The sequence below is a fragment of the Lissotriton vulgaris genome, chromosome 6 (assembly GCF_964263255.1).
Source record: "Lissotriton vulgaris chromosome 6, aLisVul1.2, whole genome shotgun sequence".
Lineage (NCBI taxonomy): Eukaryota > Metazoa > Chordata > Amphibia > Caudata > Salamandridae > Lissotriton > Lissotriton vulgaris.
Genome location: NC_141694.1, coordinates 378,638,451 through 378,658,649, shown reverse-complemented (window position 1 = coordinate 378,658,649; position 20,199 = coordinate 378,638,451). Strand labels below are relative to the sequence as shown.

Below are 20,199 nucleotides of genomic sequence, written 5' to 3'. Positions count from 1 at the left end.
TAAGCACTACACCTTCTTCAGAGCCCAGCACTACCACAATGACTTTAAGGGCCAGTTTGCTGGCCTCGTGTTCAGAGCCACAGAGACACAAAAGGCCCCCACCATCTTGAGCCCGCACTGGGACCCAGCCTGAATGAGTCCTGAACCCCCAAGTGGTGTCCCACCAGTCCTGAACGCTTGCTTGCAGTGCTAAATGTGAGTGATGGCCAAAAAACAAAAATCAGGACTTAAAAGTTCTTGGTCAAACACTGCTCTGAGAAACAGGATGAGACTGGGACCAACCTGCTCACCTATCCATCTGAGGATTTTTGTCTTTTTGGTGTCATATTAAAATGTACTTCATTTTTCTAAATTGGTGTGGGATTTTTCTGGTGCTGTATAAATACTTTACACATTGCCTCCAAGTTAAGCCCGACTGCTTTTTGTTCCAATCTATCCAAGGTTAAGCACAGGTTCATTTAGTGACTTTTTGTGATTCACCCTACTAGGAAATATGGTTGTTTGACAAGCGCTCACATCCCAAACAACAACCAAATTTCTCACACTTCCTCTACACCCTGATTACATTTGAATGTGCTGTCTAAGCATTCCCACCCTACACATACCTTTACTCCTACTACTGGAGTGAATTTAAAAGGGTTTTGAGGATGGAAACCTGCCAGCAAGGCTTATGTGATGCCTCCATTTTTACATCTCCCCTTTACAGGTTTTTGAGAAATGCCCACAAAGCTGCCTCAAAACACAAATCTGAGACTGCAGAAATTCCACAATATTGGGGGATTTTTTTGTTTCGAAACACCTTTAGCAATGGGAAACATTTTTCCAACTCACATTCGGTGAATCACCATTTTGGCCTACATCAGATTTATTTGCACACCAAGGTTAAACGTTGTGCAAACACCCCTGAGGATCAGCAGCACTGGTCCCGATTTCAACTTGCACAGCATAGCGACAACAAATTAGGAATAATTTTTTTCCAAACATTAACACACAACTTCCTCTAAGCATAACTGGTTTAGGCAAAAAGATAAGCTATTTCATAAAACATAGAAAAGAGAAGCGTTACTGGAATTAGACAAACTATTTATTCAAAATACAGAATTCACAAAGAGTAAAGTCGCTGAAGACAGAACATTTACATAGTTGTATTTGTCAAAATATATATTTTTTAGAATAGAATTTATTTTTAAATGCATCAGTTTGATGTTTAGATTATTTTCACATAAAATCATTGTCAAAACACAGTATAATTATAGAACAGTTTAATGCTTGACAAATTTAATTTAAAATGATACCGATCAACTAATAATGTATACAATGCTTCACTTTTAGTATTGATAATCAATAAAACCTCATTTGACATAAAAGAAAAAGAGCGTTGCATCACCCAAACCAAACGAAAAATAGGAAAGCATGTTAGATTCTAGGTACTTTATTCCTGGTTTTCTTAAACATGCCAGATACACGGATAATACATTTAACAGCTCATAAACGACATTTTAATCCTTAACAAGCATACGGTAACAGACAAGTTCACGAGTGTGGGTGGAGAACCAATAATGAAAAATCAATTAATCACTAAAAAGCAGAGTAAGCTTATATGTGGATAGAAATTCTAATGTTTTTGTTTAACGGTTTAAGTTATAGTGCGTCCCCTTCCTGTGCTTTAAGTTGCTGAGTAATGTTTCTTTGGCGTGAGGAACGGCGCCATTGCGTGGAACAAAAGGGAATGTGTGCTTATAGTCCGAACATCCAAATGTACTTCTAATTAACGACTGAAACATAATTAATTGTTTAAATAAAGGCGTGTAACATTTGGTTTTCACGAATAATTTATAAAGAGACAATTTTCGTACCATACAGTAATTTGTTGAGTTGAAAGGAAATAAAAAGAGGGCGTTTACTTAAAATCCATCCTAGATAGGCCGTGATTAATTGTTACTACCTATTCCCAATTTAAACATTATTTGAGGTGAAATAGTATATCTCGGGGACTGAATATGCCGACTGTTCAGGACAGAGCTACAGAGCTTTTCCTTACTAGACTCGAAGTTTGAATCCCATTTTGGATTATAGTGCTCACATTCATAAATGTCGGTTGGTTTCTCTGGAGGCACTAAAAAGGAGTCGGAAACTTTAGTAGGATTCATTAGGCATAGGGTCAAAACTATACTCTGCCTCCCCCTAACTGGAATTTATGATTTTCACTGCTCATCGTAGGAAAACTTGTCTTTCCACAGCTTCCTTCACGGGCTCCACAATTCTGCACAACGGTCACATTAGCGCTTAGAACCAAATCTGTTATCGGTTACGCTATGAAAACACTCTCGTTATGATGTTGGCTTCCCCGTAACAGCAGTCAACGCTTCCAATTTAACAGACTCTACATAAATTAGGTCTTCTTATAAACAAGATGCCTGGAGGTTCTGTCGAAATGGCTTTTTCAGTAATTAAATAAAAAGCAGGGCCTGCTTTCGGATACAGAATGCATCTTGCAGCATTACAAGAAAATGCACCCTGTTTGCTATCTTTGCAATACAGTAACCTGGAATAGAATTATTTTGTGTGGGCATAATGTTAATCAGTGCGCAATGCCAAGTTACGTTTATTAGTCCATGTCTTGAAGCAGAGCTTAAGTTAAGCGGAGAGTAAATATTTTGTAAAGGATTCTTAATCATCTGTCCAAATTAACATAGTTGGCTGGAAAAATCCCAGTTTGTCCTCGAATCCTTCCTTCCCACCAGTCAAACTGTGCATCGGTTTTGGTCAGCACGGTAATTTTATCACCAGCCCTGAAACTGAGGTCACCTGGCTGTTGTCCTTCGTAAGTATATAGTGCAGTAGCAGTTGTAGTTTCATTTCTTGACGAATCTAAGAAATACAAAGAACCAGAATTCACAATGTTATTTCAGGTTTAGGGAAATAATTTACATTTTTCAATAACATGTAGGTGAAAGTAAAAAGTTTAAGCAAGTCAAAGAACGACAACTGCACAAAAGCAAGTGACGCAAACAAAGAAAACAAGCTCTAGCAAAGTCAAGGTATCTGGTGTTGGCTGCCCGCATGTTAGCTTTGCCAATAATTTAAAAAAAGAACACATGGTAAACCAGGATACTGGAATTAACTACTTTATGTGGGGAGATGCTGAATGTGAGAGTGCAGAAAGCTGTTACAGTGAAGTCAGCCAATGGCTGAAGTTGACTGACCCACTGCCCCATACAGTCCTGGACGGAAGTAAAAAGTGAATAACAACATCGGGCTAACAGATGAAGAAGGCCAACTGAAAGCCGATGTATGTATAATAAATAAATATATATATATATATATATATATATATATATATATATATATATATATATATATATATATATATATATATATATATATATATATATATATATATATCACTTGAATAAAATCAAAAGTTCTTAGTTTACACCAGACCTAGAAAAGGATATTAAATTAGAATATTGTCAGCATTTTTACTTTATTTATTCTTTATTTTCGATTCCTAAGATCATAAAAGTACAAACTTCAAAAATAAACATATTTGTAAAGGTCCAACAATCAAATGGATAAAAGTGCAACATTATAAATACAGTTTGATAAAATTACAATTTTGAAAACATGAAGGATCAGAGCATCCAGCAACTCGGGTCAGCAATATACAAAATAATAAGCTTCTTGGCACTTTCTTACGCATTGCTCTATTGTAAATAAACAACATATCGCAGCTTTTGTTTCAGATAAAGTTACCAGTGCAGTGCCAATATCGCAGCCATTATGGACCATATCGGACCAAAATTCTGGACTTCCCAAAGTGCTAGGATTGTAAAAAACACAAATACAAACTGTATTGGTCGTTTCCAAAACATGATGAAAAGTGTAAAAACATGTAAAACACAGTAATACATATTACATTATTATTTGGATAATCCCTACATTTGCGGCTAAGCAGGTGCATCTCTCCCGCCTAATTATCATTTGTGTTGTAGCAGATGGGCACAAGGCACGTCGTCAACTTCCGAACCAGCATTTGATCTTTCTAGCCACTTAGGGGCTCATTATGACATCTTTGCGGATGTGGTACCAACCAACCTCCGGTAGGCGGTCCCGTAACCGCAATTAGGATGCAACAGGACATGGTGCAGTCACAAACTCCCATTTCTCTATGGGAACTTATGGTGCAGGAGGAAACCGCCCTCAGCACAAGCTACCATGGGGAAATGGGAGTTTGTGTAAATCCCTGCACAGTGTTGCAGGCACCTCATGGTGCCAGCCACACGGTGCAGGGATTTTCAGGGAGGGACAGACCCACAACCGTAGGCCGCAGAGGGAAGGGGGGCCCTGCTAGGGTCCCAAAAGTCACTTTCCGACAGGCTTTTTATGTCGGAAAGCCCGACATGGAAAGCCTGTCAGAAACCAACATCATAATTCAGACGGTGGACAGGCCTTCCGTTAGGGATTATGTGCGGCTTTTGACTGGCCGACGAGCTTTTTGATATATATATATATACCAAGGATAATCCGGCATGGCGCAGGCTTTCTCCAGGCTGCAAATACGGACACAAACCCAAATTCAGTGCAAAAAGGCGATTTATTTAGCTGTGGTGTTCCCAGTCATCACGACGCGTTTCGCGCTTCCCAGAGCGCTTGATCACATGACACAGTTGATCACCAGACATTGGTTTAAATACATTCGACACGTGATATCTGAGCCTACAAATGGCATAGAAATAGAAGAGTTATAACGTTAAAAACTACACAAGCTATTTCATCATGCTATCGTGTTTGCTGTACTTTATGTTTTGAGTTCGACAATTTTTTAAAAAAGAACAGTTATAATTCAATATGTGAATGTAAAAACCTTTGTCATAGTAAATAGTGATAGTGATATAAACGAAGCAAACAAAATGTGTGTTTCTACTAAAATCAAGGTTTTCAAATAATATAGTTGATGTTTAAAGTGCAATGCAGCTACTGATGTTCATCATATTACGGAACCTACTGTTCTTACAGTTTATTCATTTGCACATGCTTTGAATGGAAACAATATGGAGCCCCATATGCTGCTAATGTCCAATCAATGTGCAAAGTTTCGGAAAATGAGAGAGTAAAGTGCTAAAGTAAAGTTGGATTTTATGTCTCAGCTAGGGATTTTGTTGCCAATGGTTAATTAGGCTTTCAAAAATTAGGGGATAATATCGGTAAAATACCTTATTCACCCTTTATGTTAACCATGTAACCAAGCTGCCAATTAAATTTACATAGGAGAATGTGCAAAAACCGCATGTTTTAAGAGTCAGACATTATGTTTCATTCATATAAGTTCAACAATCAATACCCAGTAATCAATAAATATATATACATGCATAGGATTCATAAATACGCCTATAAAAAAACCTTAAAATGGTTATTAAATGGCTAAAAAGATGAATTCATATGGTATATCTAACAACCATTGTATATAAACTGATTGCTAAAAAATATATATAACATAGAATAGTTAATACAAATTCTATATAAATAACAGTCTAAGAATAATAAAACCTACTTAATAATTTACAAATCCCATGAAATCCTGTACAAAATAACATAGCAAAGAGGCCATCCAAATTCCCATATTAAAGACAGGTGTAAAGATCCTCCGTGATATTGAGGCCTGAGGGATGCTTTGTGTCGAGTTCGATTATGTACTGTGTTTCGAGGCGGCGTAGTTTGTCCTCCCTGTTGCTGCCTCGTCTACTGGCCTGCACACAGTCAATAACAAAATATTTAATATCACTGCTCCTGGAATGGTGTTTGGCTTTAAAATGTCTAGCTACAGGGTATGTGTTGTCCTGATTTCCTATTGCCCGTAAATGCTGTAAGATTCTTTTATGTACGGGAAGCTTCGTGCTTCCCACATAGAGCAAATTGCAGGGACAGATTAACACGTAGACGGCATATTCCATCTTACATGTTAATAGTTTATTAACCCCTTCACTGCGGCGGCTATTCCGCCGCAGTGCTAAGGGGGCGGGGCGGCCGCGCGGCGGCCGCATGCTGGTGACGGAACCGCTCCATCACCAGCGTCGGTTGACCTGTGCTTGTGACGGAGCGGTTCCGTCATGGCCCGCCCCGCTCAATAGAACGTCAGCGCAGGCGCGAAATTCGCGCCGTGCAGGCGCGCCGAGCGGGCCATGACGGAACCGCTCTGTCATCAGCACAGGTCACCCGTAGCCGACGACGGAGCGGCTCCGTCATCAGCACTCAACGGGTTAATCTTGTGTTCCCTGCGATCGAATGGCGAATAGTAGCTGTTTTTATTGGTAGCTTGTTGGCAGGCTTTACATACCTTGCAGTTAAAAAATCCTGCATGTGTTTGGTACCAAACTGACGCTTCCAGGACCTCAGGACTGGTTTTTACCAGTTCGTCTTTCATGGACTGCTCTCTGCTATATGTAATTAAAGGTCTCTTAGGGAGATCTTTCCCTATCACGGGGTACTGAGGAGTAATGGCCAATTTTTGCTGATGATAGTTTCTATCTCCTTATGTTGGGCACTGTATTGTACAATAAATCTAAATTCAGGTGGTTTTATAGCACTATCCCCAATGTTTGGCAATACCTGTGGGTTTCCAGCCAGCGGTAAGGACCTGTCTTTTTGATTTGATTTAGAGATTGCTGCATCTATGATCTTAGAAAAATAGCCCCTTTCCAAAAAATCTCGATTTACTGTCCCTCTGTGCATCTTTCAAATCAGTCTGTCTACTGTGTATTCTTTTCAGGCGTAACATCTCGCCATACGGGATGCTATTGACTAGATGTTTAATATGTGAACTGCTGGCATGCAGGGTAGAATTTCCCGCTGTGGTCTTGCGGTGTAATCTGATTTCTATTCTACCTTGTTCGATAAAGACCTCAGTATCCAGAAATGTAATGGATGTCTTACTTAAGATGGCTGTGAATTGGAGATTTAAGGTGTTTTTGTTGAGGTCTGACACAAAAGTTTCTGCCGATGTCATGCCCCCTCCCTCCAAATCACAAAAAGGTCATCAATGAAACGTAACCAGGTTACCACCTGAGATTGCATAGTTTCTGAGTGTTGAACCAAGAGGACCAGCTCCTCCAGCCAGCCCATGTGTAAACACGCGTATACATATATATGGCACTATAGCTTTCCGGTCGGAATGTAAACCAACAATGATGGTCTGTAAGCCTCCGATGAGTGGTCAGAAGCTTACCGACCGACATTATAATAGGGCCCTTTGTACACCTTAACCATAGTGCCATTAGATCTTTTGCAAAATCAAACACAAGTTGTTATAAGGTAGTTCGGACCATCTGTACCGCCAGGATTTTTCGCTTTTTGAACACCTAATTTTTGAGCTTTTATTTTGGGAGAGCCTCAAACTGGGACTCACCCACAGTGAACACATGATGGAACAGACTGCATGTGAGAAAAGGATGCTGCGCTGCAGCCAGGATAAGGGGCACAGTACTTGTTACATGTAGACATGTGTGCAAACGCGTGTGCACCCATGAAAGGGCTGCATGGGGGACATTCCTGTTGTGCGCAGCCCAGAAACAGGTACAGATAGAATAGATTGACAGGAATTATGCAGAGTTGGGTGGTGACATGGAATAGGCTTCATAATGTGGGGAGACACATGTATGGGAAAGTCAGTGTGCTTTACTGTTTCACTGTAGAAACACTCCATTACTCTCATATGAATATAGGAACCACATGTGGTAGTTTAACTTCCCTAGGGCCTATAAATTCCAGACACACACCAAAGTAAACTGTAAGTTGTGTAAAAAGAAGTATTTGTAGTCCAAAGCCATATCTGTGCTGCTTGTGGGTCATCCAGAAATGTCATATTCCTCTGACTCCACTTATAACCAGAGCCTGGCTGGGTGTGACCCTGCCAGGTTGGATTTAACCCTTTGAATGCTCATGACGAGCTGAGCTCGTCATGAGCCACGGCGCTCCGGTGCTCATGACGAGCTCAGCTCATCATGAGCCGTGGAACGCTCGCATGCGGGGATAATTCCCCTGCTGTGCTGAGCGTTCCACCGGAACGGATGTGGCCGTGACGAGCTGAGCTTGTCATGAGCACAGGAGCGCCGTGCCTCGTGACTCAGCTCAGCTCGTCAGGAGCATGTGAGCGCTGTGCGCGCCCCCCTCCCCGCAGCACAGCGGGGGAATATCCCCCGCAGCGAAGGGGTTGATACCTTCCTCCCCAAGCTTAGCCTTGGAGGCCTAGCCTTTCACTGCAAGCATTCCAAGGGTGAAGGTCTTCTCTCCAGGAGGGAGAGATGGGGGTAAAGCTTCAGGTTATCCATCAGCATCCATTACCCAGGGTCAGGCCTCTGGCCTGCTACAGGTCATGAAGTCAAGAAGAGGGCTTTTCAGAGACCATGAGACCACTGGATGACGCCATCTTGAAGTTTCCCAGAGGCCCATGCAAGAAGGAGGGAGCAGGGGCAGAGAGGTGCTATGTCGCTGCATGATAGGGCAGAAGAGCCCTCCTGCCAGCCCCCTCCAATTTCTTTTAAAAGGTCTTGCACAGAAAGAGAATCTCTCTCTGGGGTGTGGTCTTGCTGAGGAAGACTGGTGCTGGAGCCTGGCGCCATGGGCAGTAGGAAGGAGGAACCCCCTGACAGTCCCAGGACTCTGGACTGCACCCTTGAGGGAGTCCAGGGCCAGTGAGGAGAAGCCTGGCCCTCTGCACAAGGAGAAGAGAGGCCCAGAAGGAGAGCCAGGTGAAAGGCTGGTGCAGGGAGCCAGTGAAGACAGCTTCTTGCCAAGCTCCCCTCCTGGAAGCCAGGAGGGTGGTGAAGAGTGTTCCAGGTGGCTAGGGCTGGCCACCAGGAGCAAGAAGAGGCCACGATTGTCAAAATCGGCCGCACAGGGGCGAGATATGCCCCCCCCCCCCCCCCGAGGTAGGCAGCATTTGACCTCTGCTGCGACCGCCGACGAAGCGCGTGAGGCTCTGCCGCTGGTCTTGGATGTGCCCTCGGGGTGGGTCAGGTCCCAGAGGCTGCCCCAAGAAGGAAAGGCCGGGGAACGCAGTCAGAAAAGAATTGCCTCCGGGGGCACCAGGAGCCTACCATGACCCCAGACGAAGAGGAAGCTCGGGAGTGCCGTTGCACTCCCTGTGAAGCAATTCCTGGGGCCCGGGACACCCAACTCCTGCCACAGGGAGTGCTGTTGAACCCCCCCATGAAGAGATTAAGACACAGTGCCGTTGCGCTCCCTGCAAAGGAATTCCAGGGACCCCCAACTCTGGGCCCCGCTGAAGACAAAGTCGGGGAGTGCTGTCACATACCCCTTGAAGAATTCTGGGGTCCAGGACCCCCAGTTCCGGGCCACGGAGTTAGCGAAAAGGAGGGGGGAGTGCCGTCGTGCCTGCCCGCAGGAGTTGGCAGGCCAGAATGGAAGCACCGGCTCCTGTGGCAGCACGTGAGGGTGCTGGCCAGTCGTGGAGCCGGCAAGAGCAGCCGGGTGTGGGCTTCCCAAGATGCTCTCCAACTTCCCTGTGTGCACAGGGTCCGGGTGGGACCGGGGCCCCAACGAAGGGCAGATGCAGCGTGAGGCCACCAGCAACAGCAGAGTGGCTCTCCCCTGAGCTGTGGGAGAGCCGCTGCTCTAATATTCACGTGCTGAGCGCCAAGCGTCCCATAATGCTATGCAAAGTATGGGGAATGCTGCTTGTTTTGGCGCGTGGTGACCCCCGTAGGAAGGGGTCACCCCGATTTGTTGGAAAAGATGCATGGGGAGCAGCACAGACACCCCCAGCACGAAATTGGTAAGTCCCCACTCTCAGTTTCTGGGGGACTTAAAGGAAAGAACCCCTCAAGGGTTAATCAGGTTTTCTGAATCCTACCTCCTGCGGGAATTTTTTGTTCTACAGACAGGTGCTAAAGCTTAGGGCTGCACTGATATGTGGAAGGTTAAAAATGGATCGTCACCGAGGTGATGCCCCCTACAGATGGAAACTTGTAATTGCATAGGTGGTGCATTTACAAATGGTGTTCCTTTTGGGGACTGGAAGACAAATGTTATTTGTGAAATGATAAGAGAACTGGAGTTATGTTGCTAGACATTCCTGCTAGGATGCCTGGTTGTAAATGCTTAATCCTGTGATTATAACTGTGATGGCTTTAATTGCATTGCATTATAACTGTTATCAGATATGATAAGTACCTGTTATTCTAAGGGATGCTTAGACATGTATTTTTGCTACTGCATTAGTTGAACAACAACCAAGAGTGTCCGCCACTGTGATTCAAGGTTGTATACTGTATGGTCAGTATGAGATGCTCAGTCAGGATTATGTGTCACTATGGCAGAAATTCCCACTATAAGTGCTTGGTGAGATAAAGGGGTGGGCCGCCACTGGGATGGTGCCAGTGGGACAAGTCCTCATTCCAGGTTATTGTCAACCCACCGCATTGTGTTTGGATCCCAGTGAAGGACAAATGTAGATATATAGTTTGTGCAGGCCTCACAAATAATTCCTTGTTTTCCAACACAAGTACTCTGTTTGTGTTGGTTCTCTAGATTCTGAGGGCATCTAAATACCTCGTAATGCCCAGATTCTTGCAAAGGGGCACAATCCACTTGACAGGGAGGATGTGATAACAAGGTCAAAAGAATAGTATATGTTCCAAGGATTCTATATCACAGTGGCATGCTGGTCACTCATTGTCTCTGGTGAGGACCAATAGTTATTAAGCTCCAGTTTATGCAGGAGTGACTTTAAAGTTCAGTAACTGTGATCTTCTTTATGTAGTGTGTAGCTATAAGATCTTACACCTTCTTGATATGGTTCTAGGGCTGGGGTAGTCCACAGTCGGTGCCAGAAAGTACGAAGTCTGCATTCTATTGTGTGCAAGATCTTTCTAGGTATAGTGGCATGAGTGGTGTACTTGGGGGAAGTGTTAGTATAGACCTTAGAAACCTGTGTACCGCCATATCTAAACTGTTAGTATTCAAACTGCCCCATAGTTTGGCGCTTTACTGTACAGAGCCTAATGCCTTTACATTATAAATTTGAAGGGCAGTGGCAAACCTTCTAGGTGTAGTCCTACAAAGAATCTTGGCTATATTTGCAGTCTGCTGGACAATGGTCATGTGGGATTTCAACTGGGGAGTCCAGCTCAGGTTGGGTGTGAGTCGGATGCCTAAATAGTCAAAGGCATCTACATAGTCTAAATGGGTTTTGCCAACTACCATGTGTATTCTACAAAATCTCACTTTGCGATTGGAGAAAAACAAAAATTTCATCTTAGTGCAATTGAGCTCCAAGCCCCGCTCCTCTCAAAAAAAATTAAAAAAGCCGAGCAATCATTGAAGCCCCTACAGGGACTTAGAAATCATGCAGAACTTCTGACATACAACATTCTCTGCCATGGCGAATAGGTTAAGTCAAGGCTCTAGCCATTCTCGGACAAGACAATGAACCACTTCCTGGTTTAACTGCCCTTTGTCATTTAAAGATTCTACCTAGTGGTTTACCATCAGGAAGACTCCTTAATGATCCAGAGATTTCCAGTGGTGTAGTGCCTCCTGGTACAGGGCCCAGGAACATACTCTTTCCTGCTTGCTGCAATACATGGTGGTGGTGTTGCCTGCACCTGCACTTCATGGATGTGAGGAATGCTTTCAATGCCAAGTGGATGGCCTGCAACTCTAGGTGGTTGATATGGAGCCAGACCTCCAATCTCCACCTCTCCCTGTTGCTAGCCCCGAACCAGCAGTGATGTAATGGTCACCACTGTCAGCTCTGGGTGGGGTAAGGAGAGGGGTCTTACGCTGATGCAATAATGGCATCACCCACATTCTTTTTCCTGCATGGCTGAAGGTCATAGTGGACAGGTGGACCTACTTCTTTGACACACCTGCCGACACCTGGGGCTGGTTGAAGCAGTACAGGACTGGCACAGAGGTGAGGTTGCTGTGGCAGGCCCCACTTCCAAAGAGCAAATGACAGCGGGACAGACTGGTGAACCAGCGTCTATCAAGAGAACAAGCAGCACAGTCTCAGGAGGACACAGAGAAAATGGCGACCACTATCAGTGCGCTGTTTTAACGGTCTCCTAGTGAAAATCTGGCCGATGCTCATCAGGACAGTTCTGGGTCAGATCATCTGGCGTTGAGGAACAAACCAGATCCAGACTGCCCCCCCAAAAAGCAGCAGATGACCTCTAAAAAAGGAAACAATGTGGGAGCGCAATACTTTGGGTGCGACTGCTACTTCTCAGGATTTGACTGAGCACCCACAATAGGAGGGCTTCCCTTGAGCAGAGGACACCACGGATCACAATTCCACAGCGTTGGAAATAATGCACAGGCAGGCTGAGTGGAATTGATAACTCAAAGAAGAACCTCTCCCACCCCCCACCTACTCCTATGCCTAAGTGCTAGGGAGTATGAACATGAGAACCTTTCCACAGTTGAATGTTGCTAGGAGACAGCGGCAACCACTCTGCCCTGGGGAGCAGGATTTGGGGATTGTTCTGGTTTGTTTCTATGGCCTAGCCAGCTGGTTATACTACGCTTCCTTAGAAAACCTACTGGGATCACACGACCTACTGTGACTTACTGCTCAAACGGCTGACTCACCATGTAAATACACCACCCTTATGTGGAACGTGAGGGGCATAGAAAGCCTGAGTAAATGATATAACGTGCAGGCCTTTATCTCCGACTGAGAGGGATGGACATGGCATTGATCCAAGAAACACACCCAGCGCACACAGAGGTATTAAAGTTAAGAAGGTGATAGATTGAGTAGGTGATAGATTGAGTAGGTATATGCCGCAGGATACTCAGCATAATCAGGAAATACCTCGGAGGCTACCACCACTTAGGGTGGGCAAGTCATTGCTAGTCCAGTGGATATTGTATGGCATGTGGATAATGCTAGGAAGCCTTTATGCCCTGAATGTCAGCCAACTGCAATTCCTGGAAATGCTAACTATGGTGTTAGCGTAGAAGGCACAAACGCCCAAACTGCTGGGAAGGGACTCAGCTAGGAGGGGACTAAAACTGCATCTCAGATGAACACTTAGACAGGTCGACACCCCCACTCCCTGATCATTCATATATTGGGCAACACATTGGGAATTACATGGATATGTGCAAACCAGGAATCCTGGTCACCGGCAATACTCTTTTTGCTCACTGATTGGATTTGGCTTTTGTATAGCGCGATAGCTACCCGTAGACGTCCTAGCGCTTAGGAGTGGGAGGTGTATGTGGCTGGGGGTTGAGTTATCTACTGAAGAGAAGGGTTTTTAGTTTTTTCCGAAAAGGCAGGATGTTAGGCTCTGAGCGAAGGGAGAGAGAAAGGGAGTTCGAGTTTTGCCGCATTTACTGAAAACATTCTGCCTCCACTCCTCGCTCTTTTAATCCTGGGATTGATGGCTTGGAAGGCATGGGCCGACCTAAGCGGTCTGCTGGGACGGTAGGGGGGTGATCAGGGTGTGGTTCAGAGTTGCTCCTTTCCTCCAGTAAGCATGGTGGGCAATACACATGCTTTTGAAGTGGATTCTTTCCCTCACTGGAAGCCAGTGGAGATCTTTTAGTTCGGATTTCACAGATTGACAGCGAGGGATGCGCAGGAGAGTGCGGGCAGCGCAGTTTTGAATCACCTGGAGTTTTCTTAGAGTTAGTTGGGGGGCTCCTAGGTAGATGGCGTTCCCGAAGTCAAGCTGGTATAGGATTAGGCCCTGGACCATGATCTGTCTTGCCTTGTAAGGAAGAAGCGGAAGGATCTTCCGGATGAGCCTCAGAATGCCCATGCAGGTAGCAGATAGTTTGACTGCCTGGTAGCTGAATGTAAGTGTATTGTCCCTCCAGATTCCTAGGCTCTTAATGGTGTCCTTGGCTATGGGGGGGAGGGGGGGGGGGCAGGGATGGTGGCCATAGAGAGTCAATGGATTTCTGCGGGGGGTTACCCAGTACCATTAGCTCTGTCTTATCTCCGTTCAATTTTAAATAAGACTGGGTCATCCAGGCGCACACTGCCTCCATGCAGCCCGTCAGATCACTCCTTTGGGTAGAGGGGTGATTAAGGGTCACCACCAACTGGGTGTCGTCAGAGTAAGACACAATTTAAACGCCAAATGGGTGGACGATCTCGGTGAGGGGGCGCATGTATATGTTGAACAGTGTGGGGCTCAGGGAGGAGCTCTGAGGAACCCCACAACTGAGTGGTTTACTGGGCGATGCGACGTTGCCCTCGTAGACTAGAAAAGAGCGCTGTGACAGAAATGATTGAAGCCAGGCCACTGCCCTGGAGGTGATTCCTAGTTCTGAGATTCTGTGCAGTAGGATGTCGTGATTTACGGTGTCGAAGGCAGCGCTGAGGTCCAATAAAATGATGGCCGCAGTGCCGCCCTGCTCCGCGATTCTAGCTCCTTCTGTCACAGCAAGGAGCACGGTTTCTGTTCCGTGCAAGGGGCGAAACCCAGTTTGTGACACATCCAGTAAGTTGTTTGCTTTCAGGAATTCTGTGAGGGACTGATTTACCTGTTTATCCGCAATTTTGCTTATCCATGGCAGCAAGGAGATCGGGCGGTAGTTCCCAGGGTTCTTTTGATCTAGATTGGCCTTTTTTAGAAGGGCTCTAACTGTAGCCTGTTTCCACCTGGGTGGTACAGTACCTGAGGATAAGGAGTTGTTAATCAGGTCTAAGATGGTGGGCAGAATGGCGGGGATTACTGTCCTGAGGGACTGAACTGGGGCTGGGTCACTGGGAGATACGGAGTTCACCTGGAGCATGATGGTTTCCAGGGTGGTGGGCTCCAGTGGTGGGAAAGTCTCCAGGGTGGCAGGTGGAGGCGAGCTTGTTTCCTTGTGGCTTGTTTGGAAATACGGGGTTTGGGGGAAGGATGAGTAGATCATGGCTATTTTGTTGTGGAAGTATTCGGCCTGCTCGATGCAGCGGGTCTGAGCACTAAGAGGATCAGGTAGTTTGTCCGGAAGTTTGAGCAGAGTTTTTGCGATTCGATATATCTCCCTAGGTTTTGACGCTTATTATGTTTTCATAAAAAATGGATTGAGCATTTTTTATGCTATTTTTATAATGTTTTATAGAGGTTCGGTATGCATTTTTGCTTGCTTGTAGGTAGTCAATACGCCATTTTCTTTCCAGTTTTTTTGCATTCCTTTTTCAGGTTACGCAAGTCCTGGGAGTACCAAGGTGCGTTTCTTGGTTTGGGTTCAATGTCTTTGATTGGGATAATGCAGTCTAAAGATTCGGTGATCCATTTATTAAAGTTGTCGTTACTAACGACAGGGTCAGGGTTGCCTACTGGGGCGGAGGCTTCCAGAGTAGATGCCCACTGGTTAGGATTAAGTTTTGACCACTTGCGGTCTCTCCGGGGTGCAAGCGATGGTGCGGGACGTCGGCCTGGCGGTGACCAGGTAAATGAGATCAAAGAGTGATCAGACCAGGGGAGAGGAATGGGTGAGCTAACTGTAAGGTGGGTACAATTGCTGAAAATTGGATCTAGGAGATGTCCCATGGAATGGGTGGGTTCCAGCACTCGCTGGGAAAGTTCTAGTGCCGCAAGACTGTTGAGTAATTCGGCAGCTGCAGGGTCCTGGGGATCATCTAAATGGACATTGAGATCACCCAGCAGGGTGTAGTTTGGTAGATTGCAGACTCCGCTGGCTATAGCGGGTGCCAGGTTATTGATAAAGTTACTTGGGGTGCCGGGAGGCCGGTAGATGAGAGTCCCTGAAAAGGTGCATGTGGGAGAAAAATCTAGCGAGAATGGGAGGTATTCGCAGCTAGACAGGTTGATAGGGGAGCTGCGGCAATTATATCGGCTTTTATATATGATAGCTATGCCGCCGCCTTTTCCTGATGAGCGATCAGCCCGGAGAACTTGGTATCCTGCGGGAAGTGCTTGGATAATATCAGGGTCAGAGTCCGTATGTAGCCATGATTCTGTAAGGAACAGGGCATCTGGTTCTTTATCAGATAGCAGCAAGGAAATCTCCAGGGAGTGCTTAGGAAGGGATCTACAGTTTGCTTGAAACATGTGATATGATGGGGAAGGCTTTTGTGGGCAGCTTTGATATACACAGTGTTGGCAGAGAAAGTGTTTTGTGGTGGGGTCCCAAGATGCGAGGCAATGAGCAGGGGTAGGGCCTCGCAGTTGGAGTAAGGTGCTAGGGCTGTAGGTGATGGTATATGCTTGGCCAGGGGTCGTGGCCTCTGGTCCCGGTACGTCGCGGATAGGCGCAGACGGGCTTGCCTTTGGCGCGCCTTCAGCGCCCTGCCGGCGCCACCGCTGCGCCCGTCCGCTGCGCCTCCTGGGGAAGGGAACCATTTTGTAGTGGCGAGGGCGGGAGGAGCCACGCACTAGTCTGCTTGCTCCTGCTCCTCACCCAAGATGGCGGGTCCGGAAGTTGTAATGCGGGCAGAAATGGGCCGGGAGATCTGTGCGAGCCATTAAGGGGGGAGCAAGATCCGCTATGACACATGCATGAACTGCATGTGCTACTAGATGTCTTGTTGGTGCCCACACCTCCGGGGAAGCCACTCCCACCACCGAACACTCATGTTCACCCGTGGGCAACTTGGCACTGAATAACAGATGTTTATTGAGAAACACAGGCCCTTACAGGGAACACATTAGTCCACTAAGCCACCAGACCCGGCCAACAAATTATATCACAACCTGCCTCACCTGCCCTTGCAGAGGGGCCAGAGTCAGACGCTGATACGGACCTGGAGACTCCTCCCACCAGCTCCTACAAAACACAGTGAAATGCAACATAATAGCATACGTTACATGGGACTACTTCCAGCACAATCAGGACTATACGGCCCACCTCTACATGGAGTGGGAGGCGTTTAAAGTCATACAGAAGTGGTTGTGCATGTAGCATTCTGTTGGGGTTCATATGCCTTTGGAGCGAGTGCTCCTCAAGCTGGAAGGGGAACAGTGCCGCCTGAAGCGGGATGGCCTAACTAACATAGTAGCCAGGACCCTCCTCGGTAGGAAACAAGAACAATATCTAGTGTTTCAAGAACAACTATGAACATACGAGTAGGGAGTAGCTGACTACTTTGCATATGGAGGGAGGCAGGCAGGCTGTTAGCATGGCTGGTTTGGTAGAATACCAGATGAGACCTATCTCAAAGATCAGAACCAAACCTGGGTATATAACGCACACACAATTGGACATACATAGGGTTTTTATTCAACATCATCACAAGCTGTATCAGCCCCACACCATTGTCTCAACAGCGGTGATCAAAGACTTCTTGAAGAAATTGACACTGCCATGCCTTGCGAGAGAAGAGGGGGAGACCCAGTGAAGTTCTATTGTGGAAGCAGAGGCCAAGGGTGCACTGAAAGAATTGGCCAGAGGGAAGCCATTGGGAAACAAAAGCACTACCAGAATTTTACCAGGAATGCACCACATTCATAGTGCCTTGTCTGGTTGTACGCTGAAGCCCATGATAGGGGACTTCTTTTCAACACAATGAGAGAAGCGCCCATCGTCTCGGTTACTAACACTCACAAAAACCCTATGGACATGGCTTCGTATGGAGCACTATCTATCCTGATCTTGGATTATAAGATTATTAGTAAAAAATCTTAGCAGGACGGCTTTACCCCCATCTTAGTACCCTGACACACTCCGCTCACAATTGATTAATACCCTCTCCCAACACTTCCTCAGGGTATTATAGGAGACCTACCTGAACGGAGGGGTTCTTTCCACTGATCTACATAAGGCCTTCGATACACTGTATTTGCCTTTTCTTATGGCTGCCATGCAGCAGATGACTTGGAGTGTTGGGCAAAGCAAGTGTCACTTTTATGCTGTTGCAAAAAGCCATGTATGAACTGCACAGCTCACATTGGCCCCCCAGAGATAGGCAGGGACACCAGGCAGGTATGTCCTCTGTTGCCCATGCTTTTTTCTTTAGCCATCTGCAGCACTGATCCGGGAGGAGGGACAGGGAATGGACATATTCCAGAGCGAACACAGCATCCTACTATAGGCGGATGACATGCTATTGTTCCTTGGTGACGCAGACACAGGTGTGACCTGGTAGGCGCAAATGCTGGATGCCGTTGGAGCAGTGCAGTCTGGGACAAAACATGTACGTTCCCTATACTTACTGTAATGAAGGGGGCCCCACAGGTAACAACTGATCAGGGTACTAAATGGGAACCAATGATGTTTAAAGGCATGGGATCTACCAGGAGGACAAGGACATCACATACGGCAACATGGGGACCACCTTTCGATCATTTAGGTCCAAAATGGTGTTTTGGCCACACTTCACTTGCATCCTATGGCCAGGGTGGCACTGACTAAAATGGTGATGCTCCCTTTAGTCTTATATTTCTTTGTGAACCTACCAATCTAGGTTCCTCAATCTTGATTTAGAGACTTGAACACACTCCTGAGGGAACTGACTGGGATCGAGGTTGACAGAGGATCTCACTCTGTCTTCTCCAATGACTCATTGAGGAGGGAAGGCTGACCATACCAGATTTCAAATTCTACTATGCTGCACCGCAGCTGTAGTGGATGGCCTGGTAACTAAATGGTGGGAGGCAGGAAGAACTAGGCTCCCTAGGTAAAGCTCCAAACGAGAGGGACCCTTTTTGCTCTTATGTGTAGGAAGAGAGATGCCGAAGGCCGCACTAGGGTGCTTGTTGTTGCACTATGGCGCTGGAAGAGGATGGTTTGTAAAACTGGAAACCGGCCTCGATACGCACCAGCTCTACCACTGGTGGGGCTCCCAACAGCTAGGGGGAATGTCTCTCCACTCCAAGAATGGCACAATGGACAGAGGTAGGGCTGATCACCATGGGTGACTGTTACACGAACAGAGAGCTACAGAGTTTCACAACCCTGATGGAAGAGGATGGCCTACAGGGGTCTCAGCTCCGAACATACAGCACACTCTCTAGTGCAAGATGCACCACATGAAGGGTGGACAGAGTAGAACTTCCATCACACAACACCTTGCAGACACTCCTCACATTTAGGGCGGGAGAAAGCTGATCTCCTGGCTATACAAAACTATGTTATCAATGACAATGGCACCCATGGACAGGATTAAAGCACACTGGTAGGAGATAAAGGGTGGGGGTATGATGGACAGGTCATGGGCCTCGGCCTTACAATACACATGCCAGCTAAACTACCTCCACACAACTTAACAGACACATCACAGATTGAATGTCATAGTGGGAACTACAGACAGGTCTTGGCCAGGGTATTCACTAGTCGATGCAGACTTTATACATATGGTATGGTATTGCGGGACAATCGGCAGCTTCGAGCTCCGAATGATAAAGAACTTCGCATGCACAACCAGCCAGATGTCCACTATAACCTGCATAACAGATAGGAGGCAGTACTTGAAAAATGGGCACTGGCGGAAGAATACACACAGAGAGAAACAACAAGCATTGGCAAAGCCAATAGGTTTTAGCAATTTGAGAGCTATTAACATTGTCAATGTGAATGTCTTTTAGCTAAGGAATTTTCATTAGATCCTAGATTGGATTGCGAGGGGTGGATTGGATTTGGGTGGGGTGGATTGGATTGGCGTGTAGTGGACTAATTTAAGTGGACTGGACAGAAATCAGATGCAGTGGAGTGGGTTAGATGGAATTGAAAGTCGGGTGGATTGGATTGCTGTGGAGTGGTATGTATTGGAGTGGGTGGATTAAGGCGGTTTGGAGTGGGGTGAATTGGACTGGATTAAGATGGACTGGAGTGGGGTGGATTAAGATGTATTAGATTGAAGTGGGATATATTGGAGCGGGATGGATTGGAGTGAATTGGAGTGGGGGTGAAACGGTTTGGAGTGAGTTATGTTGGATGGGATTGGAATGGAATAGGGTAGGTTGGAATGGGGTGGGGTGGGGTGGATTGGAGCAATGTGGGTTGGACTGGAGAGGAGAGGATTGGATAGGAGTGGGGTGGGGTGGATTAGAGTAATGTGGGAGGGACTAGAGAGGAGAGGATTGGATAGGAGTGGGGTGGGGTGGATTAGAGTAATGTGGGTTGGACTGGAGAGGAGAGGATTGGATAGGAGTGGGATGGGGTGGATTAGAGTAATGTGGGTTGGACTGGAGAGGAGAGGATTGGATAGGAGTGGGGTGGGGTGGATTAGAGTAATGTGGGTTGGACTGGAGAGGAGAGGATTGGATAGGA

At 46.2% G+C, this 20,199-nt stretch overlaps 1 protein-coding gene across 1 annotated transcript in view; it reads right to left on the bottom strand.

Moving 5' to 3' along the window:
• Positions 1-1,066: 1,066 nt before the first annotated feature.
• Positions 1,067-20,199, bottom strand: part of SH3YL1 (SH3 and SYLF domain containing 1) — a 665,923-nt gene continuing 646,790 nt past the window's right edge. The window contains exon 10 of the mRNA XM_086926395.1: positions 1,067-2,871. Within this exon, the coding sequence (XP_086782521.1) occupies positions 2,675-2,871 (197 nt within the window). The 3' untranslated portion in view covers positions 1,067-2,674. The remainder of the gene's footprint in view (positions 2,872-20,199) is intronic.